The sequence below is a fragment of the Piliocolobus tephrosceles genome, chromosome 6, assembly GCF_002776525.5.
Source record: "Piliocolobus tephrosceles isolate RC106 chromosome 6, ASM277652v3, whole genome shotgun sequence".
NCBI classification, from domain to species: Eukaryota; Metazoa; Chordata; class Mammalia; order Primates; family Cercopithecidae; genus Piliocolobus; species Piliocolobus tephrosceles.
In genome coordinates this window covers 113,552,483-113,567,623 of record NC_045439.1, presented here as the reverse complement: position 1 = coordinate 113,567,623, position 15,141 = coordinate 113,552,483, and the positions used below count along the sequence as shown (strand labels likewise).

The following is a 15,141-nucleotide window of genomic DNA, read 5'->3' as shown; positions in this document are numbered from 1 at the left end:
TAGGACCCAGGAGGCAAGGGTCAGGATAGATAGGATAGAGGGGCGAGTCTCCCTTGGGTGACATGCCTTTGAGAGTTCTGCTCATGGCTGCAGGGTCAACCAACTTGTTGTCGGGACTCCGGAGCTCAATGGCTTTCCTCTCTGTCGACCCTCGGCTCAGCCCAGAAGTATAGGAAAAGTGGAAGCTGGTTCCAGGCAAATGAACTCTCCCAACTCTGAAGAGTTGGGGCTTGTTAGAGAGCCCTTTCCCAGAAAGCCTGACACCCGTGTCTTTAGTCTGGCAGCCACGCCAGTTGCTTTTAACTGGTCGACAGGTGCCCAGTATTTAGCCCCTGAATTCTAAGGAAAAATAGGACAGAATAGCAAGCAAAAGGGGTCCGATGGTACTGCTTGGTGATAGGCAATAGTCTTACCGCTTGGTGATAGGCAATAGTCTTACCGCTTGGCGATAGGCAATAGTCTCACTGCTTGGCGATAGGCAGTAGTCCCTTCGTGGTTACCAAAATGTGTCCAGAATTGGTGGATTCTTGGTCTTGCTGACTTCAAGAATGAAGCTGTGTACCCTCACAGTGAGTGTTACAGTTCTTAAAGATGATGTGTCTGGAGTTTGTTCCTTCTGATGTTCAGATGTGTCTGGAGTTTTTTCCTTCTGGTCGGTTTATGGTCTCACAGGCTTCAGGAGTGAAGCCGCACACCTTCCCAGTGAGTGTTACAGCTCTTAAAGGCGGCATGTCTGAAGTTGTTCATTCCTCCTGTCTAGAGTTGTTCATTCCTCCTGTCTAGAGTTGTTCATTCCCGCTGGTGGGTTCATGGTCTCGCTGGCTTCAGGAGTGAAGCTGCAGACCTTCACGTGAGTGTTACAGCTCATAAAGCAGTGTTGACCCAAAGAGTGAGCAGCAGCAAGATTTATTGCAAAGAGCAAAAGAACACACCTTCCACAGCATGGAAGGGGACCCAAAGGGGTTGCCACTGCAGGCTCAGGCAAGCCTGCTTTTATTCCCTTATCTGACCCCACCCACATCCTGCTGATTGGTCCATTTTACAGAGAGCTGATTGGTCCATTTTACAGAGAGCTGATTGGTCCATTTTAGAGAGCTGATTGGTCCATTTTGACAGAGTGCTGATTGGTGTGTTTACAATCCTCTAGCTAGACATAAAAGTGCTCCAAGTCCCCACTAGATTTGCTAGATACAGAGTGCTGATTGGTGCATCCACAAAACGTGAGCTAGACAGAGTGCTAATTGGCGTGTTTACAAACCTTGAGCTAGACACAGAGCACCGATTGGTGCTTTTACAATCCTTTAGCTAGACATAAAAGTTCTTCAAGTCCCCACCAGATTAGCTAGATACAGAATGCTGATTGGTGCATCCACAAACCCCCAATATAGACACAGAGTACTGATTGGTGCATATACAATCCTCCAGCTAGACATAAAAGTTCTCCAAGTCCCCACCCAACTCAAGAGCCCAGCTGGCTTCCCCTAGTGGATTCCGCACCAGGGCCGCAGGTGGAGCTGCCCGTCAGACCCACGCCACGCGCCCGCACTCCTCAACCCTTGGGGGGTCAGTGGGACCGATCACTGTGGAGCAGGGGGTGATGCCTGTCAGGGAGGCTTGGGCCACAGGGGAGCCCACCGGGGTGGAGGAGATTGGGCATTGCAGGCTGCAGATCCCGAGCCCTGACCTGGGGGGAGACAGCTGAGGCCTGGTGAGAATTCGAATGTAGCATGGGTGGGCTGGCAGTGCTGGGGAACCTGGCACACCCTCTGCAGCTGCTGGCCTGGGTGCTAAGCCCCTCACTGCCCGGGGCCAGCGGTGCTGACTGGCCACTCCAAGTACAGGGCCCACCAAGCCCACACCCACCCAGAACTTGCCCTGGCCCGTGAGCACCACACACAGCCCGCCTATGCCTCTCCCTCCACACCTCCCCCTCCACACCTCCCTGCAAGCAGAGGGAGCCAGTTCTGGCCTTGGCCAGCCCAGATAGGGGTTCCCACAGTGCAGCAGCGGGCTGAAGGGCTCCTCAAGTGCGGCCAGAGTGGGCGCTGAGGCCTAGGGGGTGCCGAGAGCAAGCGAGGGCTGCCAGCATGCTGTCACCTCTCAATATGTTTTCATTTCTCTTGGGTATGTATTCAAGAGGAAATTGCTGGATCATACAGAAATTCTATATTTAACTTTTTGAGGAAATGTCATACGGTTTTCTCATGTGGCTGCACTATTTTGCAATCCCACTGATGGATGAGGGTTCCAATTTCTCCACATCCTTGTTAACACTTGTCATTTCCTTTTTAGCCGTTCTACTAGGGGGTGAAGTAATATCTAATTATGCCTTACATTGGCATTTTTCTGATGACTGATTATGTTGAGCCTTTTTTTATTTTTTTTGCCATTTGTATATGTTTGGAGAAATGTCTATTCAGATACTTTGTCCATTTAAAAAATTGAGTTACTGGTCTTGATGTTTTCTCCCATTCTGTGGTTTTTCTTTTCACTTTTTTATGGTATAATTTGAAGTACAAAAGCTTTAAATTTTGATGAAGCCCAAAAGTTGCTTATACTTTTGTGTCATAAATAAGAAGCCATTGCCTACGAAGTCAAAAGCTATTTCTATTTTTGATGTCATATCTAGAAAACCATTGTCCCCAACATGATGAATATTTACCTCTATATTGTCTTCTAAGATTTTTATAGTTTTAGCTTTTACATTTAAGAGTATGATCCATTTTGTGTTAGTTTTGTAGATGGTGTGGAATAGGGGTTCAATTCATTCTTTTGCATGTGGATATCCAGTTGTCTCAGCACCATTTGTTGAAAAGACTATTCTTTCCTGACTTAATTATACCAGAGCTTTTTAATTTTACTTATTGTATTGAAAGGTATCCTATATTTAATCTTTATTATGCCATAATTAACTGTAAAATAAGTCTTTTATGGCATAAATTAGTCTTGATTGTATGAACATTATCTTGTCTACACTATTACACCATCAGAACACTAGGTGATATTTTGTTTCTACATTGAACTTGTTATTATGTGAAGTCACCTTCCCAGAGAAGCTTTATTGAAAACCCAAACTAAAATAACTCCCCAGCCACTTTTTGTCATATTACCCTATTTTATTTTATAGCTTTTATCACTGTCTGATATTTTCTTGTATATTTCATGTTTTGTTTCCAGCCTCTCATCACTCACATGCATACAAATGTGAATGTAAGTTCTATGAAAGTAGACATTTTATGTATCTTGCTCACTGCTATATCCCCACCACTGAGAGCACTGCTTGGCAAATAAAAGGCACTCAATAAGTACATTTGGATGGACAGGTCAATACTCAAATAATGATTATTACCACACCCCACTTGAACTTCCATCTTGTTTTAAAATGTTACAAAGATTATGCCTTCTTGGTCTTTTAAAATGTGTGCTCCCCAACCTGTAATGCCTATTCTCTCTTCTCTCCACCTTTCTTACCTTCAGCAACTTTCACAGCCTGATTCTAGTTCCACGAATCCTAATCTGTCTGCTCCAGTTAATAATGATCTTTTTTATTCTCAAACTCAGTGCCTATAGTTTAGCATATATATCAATCACACCTTACATTTGGGTCATGGCCTCACTATTCTCAAAGCACATTCACCTCCCTTACCTTATTTGGAACCTACTACAACCTGATGGGTTAGGTCTTACCTAAAACCTTTGCCTTGTATTTATTTCTCTCACTTTGAGGAATCAGTGTCTTCTCTTTGCCACCAGCTCTTAAGAACAGGTACATTTTATTACATGCCTCTTATCTACCAAGCTAATTCTGCGATGAAAAGTATGAAGTTTGGCACATAAATGATGCCCAATAAATGCTTATTGCTATGAAAATTATCATTTCCAACCTTCCCCCACAAAACAATGATCCCAAAGCAGCCAGACAAATGCATCTTCTAAAGAAGCATAGAGGTACCAGTATAGCCTCTCATTTTTTCCACTTACTCTATTTCTTATTAGACTATAGCTTCAGGCATTAACATTATCTGTACCTGAATACCTTGTACCATCCAACTAATCATCACTGTTTTGCTTTATTATGTGTGCTTTCTGGAAGCAGAGTTTCTTTTTAGCTTAACACAATGCCATATGTATTAGAGTCATTAATTAGTAAATGACCTATTTGATAAAAATGACAAAAAAAGAGTAAAATCACCAAATACTGGATCCAAATGACCTCATACATAATCGCACTGGAAATTCTGGAGGTCATCAAGAAAATACTAGTAACATAAAGATATCACTGGATGAAAAGATCTATTCATTGATTCACTCATTTCTTTTCAGTCATTTGATAAAAATAAGAAGTAATTGATCATCAACAATTGTGGTCCCTAGTCTCTTGGCTACCAATTTCACTCCAGAATTACAACGTAAAATTTCTATTAATATTTTTATACTTTAAAAAGTCTACTCAGCTAGATTAATCCTCTTATCTAAAAACTAAGTTTCTTTAGTTCCTGTGGACTAGTGTTCTCAAGCTTTAGCATATATTGGAATCACTTATAGGGCTCGCTTCTTAAACCTTGGTTCATTGGGCATCACCCCAGAATTCCTGATTCAGAAGATTTATAGTAGCATCAGAGAATTTACAGTTCTAAAGTTTCTGGGTGATGTGAATACTGCTTGGCCTGAGCACTGTACTCTGAGGACCCTTGTTGTAGAAAATCTGGTCATAGGTAGCAGACAAAGAGCAGACAGCAAAACACATGGAAAATTTTAGGAAACTCTCACAAGTATGGGATGGATCTTGACTTTTTTTTTTTTTTTTTTTTTTGAGACAGTGTCTGTCTTGAGGCCCAGGCTGGAGTGCAATGGCACGATCTCAGTCCACTGCAACCTCCGCCTCCTGGACTCGTGTAACTCTCCTGCCTCAGCTTCCTGAGTAGCTGGGATTACAGGCACCCACCACCACACCCAACTAATGTTTGTATTTTTAGTAGAGATGGGGTTTCACTGTGTTGGACAGGCTGGTCTTAAACTCCTGACCTCAGGTGATCCACCTGCCTCCTCCTCCCACAGTGCTGGGATTACAGATGTGAGCCACTGCGCCTGGCCCCTCCTGATAATATTTACACTGGAAGTCGCCTGTGTTCGTTCAAGCTTCCCTTCTCTCTGTATGTTTCCTCACTCCAACTAGATTGAAGGCAGGTACATAATCATATAGGCAGATTGTACCTTCTTTGTTGTGTTTGCCACATAGAAGCCATGCTCAACTGATGTTAAACTGTTCATCAGTTTAGAAGGCGAAGTCTAAAAGTGGGAATTGCTTCATAGGCTGTTTTTTTTTTGTTTGTTTGTTTTTGTTTTTTTTCAAATGTAACAGATAGGCTAAAGTCCCACCACTTTGTTCATATTGGCCTGCCTAATGTTGTTTAATCAACCTACAAAGTTAAATTATGTAATAAATATTGGAGACAAATTACTTTGGAGTTTCTCAGTTAAATTTGTTTCTTTCTGTTTTTAATATATACTTCGTTTTGGTGTTTTCAAAGTATTATTTTCCTTCTCATCTCTCTTTTTTCCTAATCTGATTTTTTTTTTTTTTTTTTTTTTTTGAGACAGAGTCTTGCTCTGTCGCCCAGGCTGGAGTGCAGTGGCATGATCTTGGCTTGCTGCAAGCTCCGCCTCCCAGGTTCACGCCATTCTCCTGCCTCAGCCTCCCGAGTAGCTGGGACTACAGATGCCCCCCACCTCGCCCGGCTAATTTTTGTCTTTTTATTTTTTAGTAGAGACGGGGTTTCACCTTTTAGCCAGGATGGTCTTGATCTCCTGACCTTGTGATCTGCCCGCCTCGGCCTCCCAAAGTGCTGGGATTACAGGCGTGAGCCACCGCACCCGGCCTCTGATCTGATTCTTACATCTCATTTGCTGTAACAGTTCTTGGTGTAAATGAAGTTGTTCTTTTATTATAAGCTTATTTATATCCTTTTATAAACTGTATGACATTAAATGTCAAGTATGTGTATACAAGTAAATATAAGTAAATATCTATGTAATATGTTTGCATATATGCACATATTTGATATATAATGAAGACTAAATACCAGTATTGAAAGTCTTAACTTCAATAGTGTTAAACTGAAGCCAATGTGAAGAATAATATTGCACATTTGTTCAATAATATGATTGGTTTAAACAGTTTAAAAAAGTGACAGAGGAAGTCAGTAGAGGAATAAAACCCAGGTAAACCAAAAAACACCCCTGTGCATTGCCACTGGTAAATTGAAAATCAAATTGACAGTTTGCAAATGTGAAACAAAAGTCTTCAGCCTATTGGTAACTACCTTATAATGTGGATCAGAGATCATTATAAGGGGGGGGAAGACAGATAATGACCTCCATACTAACAGATTTCACCTTGCAAGATGAAATTGCCTAAAGATTATCAAATTATAGGTAAATATGAAAGCATTTGGAATCCCTTTCTTAGGCATATTGATAGTTGTATTTTTCTTTCTTTTTAAATTTTGTTTCCCTCTTCTTTATAGTTTTCTGGGAAGGCAATATGACTTGTGTGGGAACCAACATGATCTCATTAGATGTAAAGGAAAATGCTTAAAAATGGCAATAATGAAAAGCATTTCAAACTTTTCTGTTTCCAACTTCCTTTTCTAACTGCTTCACTCTCTCTCCCCAACACACCAGGCATTCCTACTGCCACAGGCTACTTACTTGTTTTCCATTTTAACATACCTCTCAGCCTTCTACCCATATAACCACCACTACCCATCTTGGTCCATCTGGTTCACACCATTCCCCTGAAGATTTCATTGACTCTTTTAATAGCAACTGCACATACTTCTGTTAGCACCTTCCTCTCTGAAGTATACTTGATATTACACTTATTTGTATAGTTTACTTCCAGTAGACTCTCAACTCCTTGAGGGAAAAAGGGAACTTGCTCCTTTTTGAAGCCTTCGTTCCTGAAACAGTGCCTAGCATATGGAAAGTGCAGTACACGTTTGAGGAGATCAGGGAGGTAGGGATGTGTTTGTCTTATTTCTGTGCTTTACTTAGGTTACTTACCTTGAGTTTCTGTTTCAAAGTACATTTTCTCTGAAATGAAGCCAAAAATAGTTATAATAATTGTTCGTTAATATCTATACCTATGTATGGAAATAATATAAACTACTGATTCTAAGAAACATTGCCAGCAAATCTACTGACTTTATTTATTAAACATTTGTGATTATAAATGCATATGTATATTTTAATGGCTGTCATGGAAGCCCATTTATGTAGAAGAATGTTAATTTATTAATTATATCTTCTAGGTATAAAAAGTACTGAAAAATATGCTGGCCATGTAAAATTTCCAATTTTCCCCTCCTTTTTAAAAGTAGCATTATTTCCCAAGTGCACATGTCAGATAAATTTTTAATTCAGAATGTAGACTAAGCCCTTTGTTCATTTAAAGTAAAAAAAAAAAAAAAAAAAAAAAAAACCTGCAGAATTGTGAATATCCAAAAGTCAGATATTGAATATCAACAGTAACTACCTTCTCAGTTTTTAAACCACTGTATTCATCTTGATTGATTCAAATTAAGATAGGAGTGGGGATCACCTAGATACTTAAATACTGGATACATTCTAGATACTTACAAAAAAATTTATGGCCAGTGATCTTTATGAAAAATTTCTCCCAGCAACCTCACGTGTCCTGTTTCAGAACTTTGAAAATGCCTATAAGGTGAATGAAGTCTATTTGTGGTACTTTGCAAATGTTACCTGATGTGGACTGTGCTAACTCTGCACATATCTTTAGTGCCATCCATTGCAAATTTTCATTCAGCTAAGAACTTTGGGACTTTTTGTTGGCTTAAGAAATACAGTTATTACACTAGTTAACTTTAAAGAGAGTTTTGCAGAATTCAGTTCTGTGGCACAGAAACATCTCTTTCGATTTTTCTAGGCCTTGACTCTTAACAAGTTAACAAAACAGAAACAAAACCCCAAATCCTTAATATTAATATTTATAGTACTCGGGCCAATTTCATTTAGCCATAATGTTATCTTGAAGTGTTTAATATTGGGCCCCAAATTGGCAGGTATTAGGTGGCCTTCATAGTATGACTTGCCTAAGAGTTGTTCTAGAGCAAGAGATAAATTGAAGGGTATGTGTGGATGTGTGTGTGTGTTTGTGTGTGTGAGAGAGAAGAGACAGAGAGGGAGAGAGAGAAAGAGAACAGGCGTGTGGGGTTGAGGGGAGACATTTGACAGGGTTGTAGAAGAGATGGAAACAGGGCCTGTTGTCTTAGTAGGCTTAGGTTTTATCTTTGAATGTCTTAGGCATTTCTCCTCATTCAGCGAACCAATTAGTAGCAGCAGTAAAGAAATTTATCAGGACTTATATAGGAAAATAGTAATGAACTCTAGGAAAATAAATAAGGATAAGTTCAAGAAACATAACTGAAACTGCTGCACTGGTATAAATTGAATAATAAAATTTCTAGTCATATTTTGCCGTAAATAGAGGTTTGGGAATTTGTCATTCTCCTTATTTAAAATTCAGAAATATTAAAGGTACAGAGTTCTCTCATTACAGAAATAATAGAATTCCAGCCATTACTGAGTTAGGGTCATTTAAATGGCTATGGCATGCATTGTATCAATAAGTGGAACATCTGTATGAAATGTCCACCTGCTGATCTAATACCCCCACTCCATGCACATTTCAGCGCACCACACTTAATCATTTTAAGATTTCTTCTAATGAAGCCTTATCTAGATTAACATTTTAAGCACAAATACTTTCAGGCATTAAAACTCTCACACTAAATGAAATTGCATTGTCTTGTTTACCCTTGTTGATTAATAAGCAATCTGTTAACTGTTAGAACAGTCCAATTGTGGCAGTAGAAGGAGATTAGTAATTCAGTGATGTTTGTGGATATAATCATCATTTCTCCTGAAGGCTCCGAATTAGAATATCACTTACATACTATCCGTAGGCAAAGAAAGGATATAATATTTTTAGACATGTGTACCCACTATTTTGCTTGAATCATTCAGTTTAGGGTCACTGCAACAATACAAATGCTTCTGGGGGCAAAATGCTATTTTGATGCATGCATGTCCTTCTTAAATAGTGTGAATGTCTATTAAAAGAAACACAGCAACCAACAAATAGCGCAGTAATAATCCAGTATCTTAATTTTCGCTTTCAGAACATTATTGCTCTGTTAATCGAGCTTCAGAAGAATATTTCTTATCTTTTTTTTCAGATAATAGATTTTATATATAAAAATTCTTTGCAATCTTATTTAACTTGTTCTCAGCCAGTAGAAAACTGAACTTTTTGCCTCCAAAGAATGTAGGAGTAAATTTGGAAAAATTCTATTTCTTTTCAGAGGATTTTTGTATCTTTTGTGTTTCCTTTGATCTTATGTCAAAGCATTTCAATCTGTTTGGCATTCATCTGACCTAAGTGATTTATTTCATCAGGCTAGAAATTGGTAATTACTCAGGTGTCAAGGGGGACTCTACATTTCAGAGGGATAAATCAGTGAAAAAGTGTGATGGAATGGGATGCAGCTAAATTCTTCAGCATATTGGGCTTCTGTAGAAGGCCTCCATTCTAAAAGAGACATCAGAGCTCTTCTTGTTGTCCTATTGTTGGTAGCTGAGTGTATCACTACAATTTGAAATTATGATGGAAGAAAGTGTTTCATGTTTTAGGGAACTTTGCCCTATAAACACTTATAGATTGGTTTCTCTCTATGTTGCAGTCCCTCTGTCGTGAAATCAAGCAACGACGTCGAGGAGTTGCCTCCATTCTGCGACTATGCCAGCATCTTTTGGATGACCGGGAGACTTGCAATCTGAATGCAGACCACCAGCCCATGCAGCTGATCATTGTAAATCTTGAAAGAAGGTGGGAAGCCATTGTCATGCAAGCCGTCCAGTGGCAAACACGTCTACAAAAGAAGATGGGAAAAGAATCTGTGAGTGATGTTTTTTTAAGCATCATGGTCTCTCATTTTCTCAGACAAAAAATAATTCTTTCAGGCTTGGAAACTGTGTTCATCTTATAAATGGTTTTACTAACAAAGTGGTTTTGCCATCTTACAAGTGGTTTTAAGTGACTAAAGCTAGTAGTTTTACTACTAACTAGCTGTCCACTAAATGAAACTCCATTTGTTGTAACACTGACATTTATTTGCCTTACCAAAATGCTTTTAGTGTATCTCATTGTCTTTTTGAAAAAAATCACATGGAGGTTTTGCTTAACCTTACCAACCTAAGCCATTAATTCTTTCAATCATTCCTTCACTAACAATATTCATTAATCATACAATAACCCATGAATATTTTGCTAGAAAGTAGCTTAGTACTGTCAGAGCATATGGAGCAATGTGTATGCTCTGCAGATAATACAATGAAATAAAGTATATTGTTTACCTTTCCCTGACATGACATAACATCATCTATTTGTACACTAATCTCCTAGTGTTCCTGCTTAGAGCTTCTTCTGATAGTTAACATTGCTGAGGATTGGCAAGTTTCCTCTTAGAGTTTTAATGCAGTGCTCAAATTGGTGAGTAGAGATTCCTTTTAAGGATTTTCCAAATTGAGTACAGGTTTAAGCTGTTGCTAGATGAAGGAAATAGATATAACTAGAAGTTGTATCATTGTAATATACAATGCATATTTGTCCAGAGAGCCTTCATATCCTTTAGGAAAGGATTTATCGATAAAAAGATTGCATACTCCAAATGACCTTGAGGTCAGTGTCTATTAGTTGAAGGCCCAACTCCCATGTTTGACTTATATAAATGGAATACATACATATATACATATATACATAGAATGGGAAGTTTTCCTTATATGTTTATATTTTTCAGTTCTGTAACTTTGGAATGTTCAGGATCCAAAATTGAAAAATCAAATGTAAAAATCATGCTGCTGAAAAATTCTTTCCTCCTATGAATTCTGATTTTAACGAAGCCTTAATATCTGCTCTCTGATGTGTTTGGCACTTGGGACTGGGAACAGAAGGGACAATGAATCAGCAAGCCATCTAATTCTTTTTGTCTCTGTAGATATATTGAGTCTAGGGGGTGATTTTATCCTCAATGGTTCTGTTTAATTGTTTTAAGCTGAACTGTTAAATTTCTTAAGACTTCCAAGTTATTATTAGTAATCAGAGTCAACATAATTAGATGTCTTTTCTTGAAATGACCTGTTTATTGTAAAGCTATTTAGCTGACATGTTTTTTGTTTGTTTTGAGAGTGTTTGGAAGAGCAGATGAGATTATTGTTATTACTTTCTATACTTTTAAGCCTGTAATTGTGGTAGTGGCCATAAGATATATGCAAAAATCAACTGCAGCAGGAAAAGTTGTGAAATTTTGGAAGCATTCAGGAGTCATGCTTTGGAGGAGTCAAAGTTGTGTTTCTTTGAGGATTTATTTGAAATCGTATGATCAGGGGTTCTAGAGCAGTTCTCTGCAGACTACATGTAGACATTTTTATCCTATTTCTTTTTTTTTTTTTTTTTTTTTTAAGGATGGGATCTTGCTCTGTTTCCCAGACTGGGGTACACTGGCCTGATCATAGCTCACTGCAGCCTTAAACTCCTGGGCTCAAGTATCCCCCTACCTCAGCCTCTCAAGTAGCTAGGACTACAGGCATGTACCACCATACCTGCCTATATTTTACTTTTTGTAGAGACATGATCTCACTATGTTGCCCAGGCTGGTCTCAAATTCTTGGCGATCCTCCCACCTTGGCCTCCCAATGTGCTGGGATTGCAGGTGTAAGTCACTGCACTCAGCCTTTTATCCTACTTCTATGGTAAAGGCTAGCTTTAGCTTTGAGGAAACCCTGGCTGCTTCTTAAAGGTTCAAACTACTACATACAGGCAGATTCAAATTGCAAACAGAGAAAGGTGTTTCCTTTTGTTTACATTGACTGCTGAATGTGTAGACTGGAAAAATGAAGGTAGCAAATAAGGTCCTTTGTGCTGAAAAAAGTTGACAATCACTGTTGGAAAAGGAATGAAGAGAGTGGACTAATGCCAGCAAATACTGTGAGCACAGGGTATATCATTCAGTGGGAGATATTTCTCTGCTTCTTATCTCTGTTGGTTGAGTGAAGAGTCCAAGTTGCTTTGAAGTTGCCAATGTGGGAGGCTGCCTTTGCAGATAATCAGAAACCTCTAAGTTGACTCTTCAGTTATCATATGTCCCCATTCCCATTTCATCCTTGCTTGTGCATTAGGACTTTCACTTCTTGATATGATTTGTCTGTGTCTCCAACCAAATCTCATTTTGAATTATAGCTCCCATAATTCCCAGGTGTTATGGGAGGGACCCAGTGGGAGATAATTGAATCATGGAGGTGGTTTCCCCCATACTGTTCTTGTGATAGTGAATAAGTCTCATGAGATCTGATGGTTCTATAAGGGGAAACCCCTTTCACTTGGTTGTCATTCTCTCTTGTCTGCTGTCATGTAAGATGTGCCTTTTGCCTTCCACCATGATTGTGAGGCCTCCTCAGCCACATGGAACTGTGAGTTCATTAAACCTCTTTTACTCTATAAATTACTCAGTCTTGGATATGTCTTTATCAGCAGTGTGAAAACAGACTAATACACTGCTGTATTCCCCCAGGGCCTGGGAAATACTTGGACATAATAGGTCTACAAATAAGTATTTGCTGAATGAATTGAGTACATGTGTTCATTTAATAAATTTTGTTTCATTCTGACATTTGATTTGGAGTTACTGTATATTCTAAATTTTTACATTTTTTCACAAAGTAGCTGAGTGTTATGTTTCTATAAGAACACCAAGAAGATGATCTTTAATCTGTCTTGTTTAATAAGGCCTCCCCAGACTCCCAGACCTGTTTCCTAAACTCAAGGAGACTGTCAGTCTCTAAGTGGAGTCTAAGGAGGCTAAAGTGGCTAACATTGCTACAGGGCAGAATGCCAAAGAGGAAAGGACTACACAGACTAGGCACACCGGAGATATACAGAGGGATGTTCTCAAGTACTCAGCAGAAGGAACCACCTAAAGAGATTAGAGGAAACAGTCCCTGGAGCTTGCACAGAGCTAGAAATGGTTCCCTTTTCCCTCACTCATAGTAGAAACCCTCATCATTCACAAGGCATGTGATAGGGTACCAAGAAAGGTTTTTGCCTTAGTAACGGGGCAACCTTAGACTAAATGCTGCTCTGGTCTTACCCAAAAAAAGTTAAAAGCAAGACCTGAAAGGACCAAACTGTTTCAAAGTAATTTTACTATACTCCCAGGACAAAGCTCAAAGCTCAAGACTATTTATAGGAATACAAATACCCAGCATACAACAAGATAAAATTTATAAAATTTATAGTGTCTGACATCCAGTCTAAACCTACCAGGAATGGAAAGAAGCAGGAATAGTCAGCTGATGAGGAGAAGAATATTAATCAATATAAACTGATCCAGAAATGTCACAGAGTATAGAATTGGTAGACAAAAACATTAAAAGTTATTATACCCACATTCCATATGTTCAAGCAGCTGGAAAAAATATTGATCATATTAAGTAGAAACATTAAAAATGTCTACCTGAAGTCACATTATAAAGAGGAAAGTTATCATTACTGAGATGAAAAATACACTGGATGAGATTAACAGCCAATTAGACATCACAGAAGAAATAATTTGTAAACCTGAAAACATAGCAATAAAAATTGTGCAAAATGAAGCAGAAAGAAAAAAAGACAAAACAAAATGAAAACAGAGCATCAGTGATTTCTGAGGTATCTTCAAGCAGCCTAACTGAAGATTAGAATTAGAATCCCATAATAAAAAGAAGGTGGAAGCTGGGTGCTGTTGCTCACATACGTAATTCCAGCACTTTGGTAGGCTGAAGTGGGAGGATTGCTTGAGGCCAGGAGTTCAACGACAACCTGGGCAACATAGCGAGACCTCGTTTCTACAAAACAATACAAAAAGTTGGCAGGCATGAAGACACATGCTTGCAGTCCCAGCTACTTGGGAAGCTGAGGCAGGAGGATCACTTGAGCCTGAGAGGTTGTGGCTGCAGTGACCTGTGTTTGTGCCAGTGCACTCCAGCCTGGATGGCAGAGTCAGACCCTGTCTCGGAAAAATAAAAATAGAAAGATAGTGGAACAAAATAACAACCTAGAATTATATATACAGAGAAAATATCATTCAAAAAGGAAGATAAAATAGTTTTCATTCATTAAAACCTGAAAATATTCATTACCCATAGACCTGTACCACAAGAAATGTTAAAGAGAGTCCTTCAACCAAATGGAAAATTCTATGAGATGGAAACCTGGAGAGGCACAAGGGAATGAAGAAGACTGAGAGTAACTGTGTGGGTTACTGTGAAATTTTTTTTGTATTATTTAAATCTCTAAGTGGTAATAGGCTGCTTAAATCAAGTTAATAACAGCCTATTATCTATTTATAACATATGTAGAAGTCAAATGTATGACAACAATATCACAACGGCCAGGAAGCAACAAATGGAACTGTGTGGTTTTTATTCTATGGGAGGTAGTATAATATCATTTAAAGTTTTGTTTTGAAAAGGGGATTAAAGAAAAAAATAGACATGTGATAAGATAAAATATATGCTTTTGGATTTTTGTTTGTTTGTATTTTTAGATATGGGGTCTTACTCTGTTGCTCAGGCTGCAGTGCAATGGCACGATCATGGCTCACTGTAGCCTTAATCTCCTGGGCTCAAGCAGGTCCCCTGCCTGAGCCTTCAAGTAGCTGAGAATACAGGAGCATGCCAGTATACCCAGTTAATTTTTCTTTTTCTGTAGAGATGGGATCTCACTATGTTGCCCAGGCTGGTCTCAAACTCCTGGCCTCAAGCAGTCCTTCCACCTTGGCCTCCCAAAGTGCTGAGATTATAGGCATGAGTCACCGTGCCTAGCTTATAACTCTTTAAAAACATAAACAAAAAGCTATAATTAGTAGGCCAACAGAGGAAATGAATAGAATCATTTAAAAAAAATAAAAGAAAAAGAGAATAAAAAATAGATACAATAAATAGAAGAATAGCAAGATGGAAGACTTAAAACAACTGCATAAATAATCCTGTTAGACCTAATACCATAAAAACCCTAGAAGA

General features: G+C 38.8%; 1 protein-coding gene across 1 annotated transcript in view; it reads left to right on the top strand.

The window, feature by feature from the left end:
* AKAP6 (A-kinase anchoring protein 6) overlaps nucleotides 1-15,141 on the top strand; it is a 419,768-nt gene that overhangs the window by 346,713 nt on the left and 57,914 nt on the right. The window contains exon 11 of the mRNA XM_023227448.2: nucleotides 9,768-9,983. Coding sequence (XP_023083216.2) covers nucleotides 9,768-9,983 — 216 coding nt within the window. The remainder of the gene's footprint in view (nucleotides 1-9,767; nucleotides 9,984-15,141) is intronic.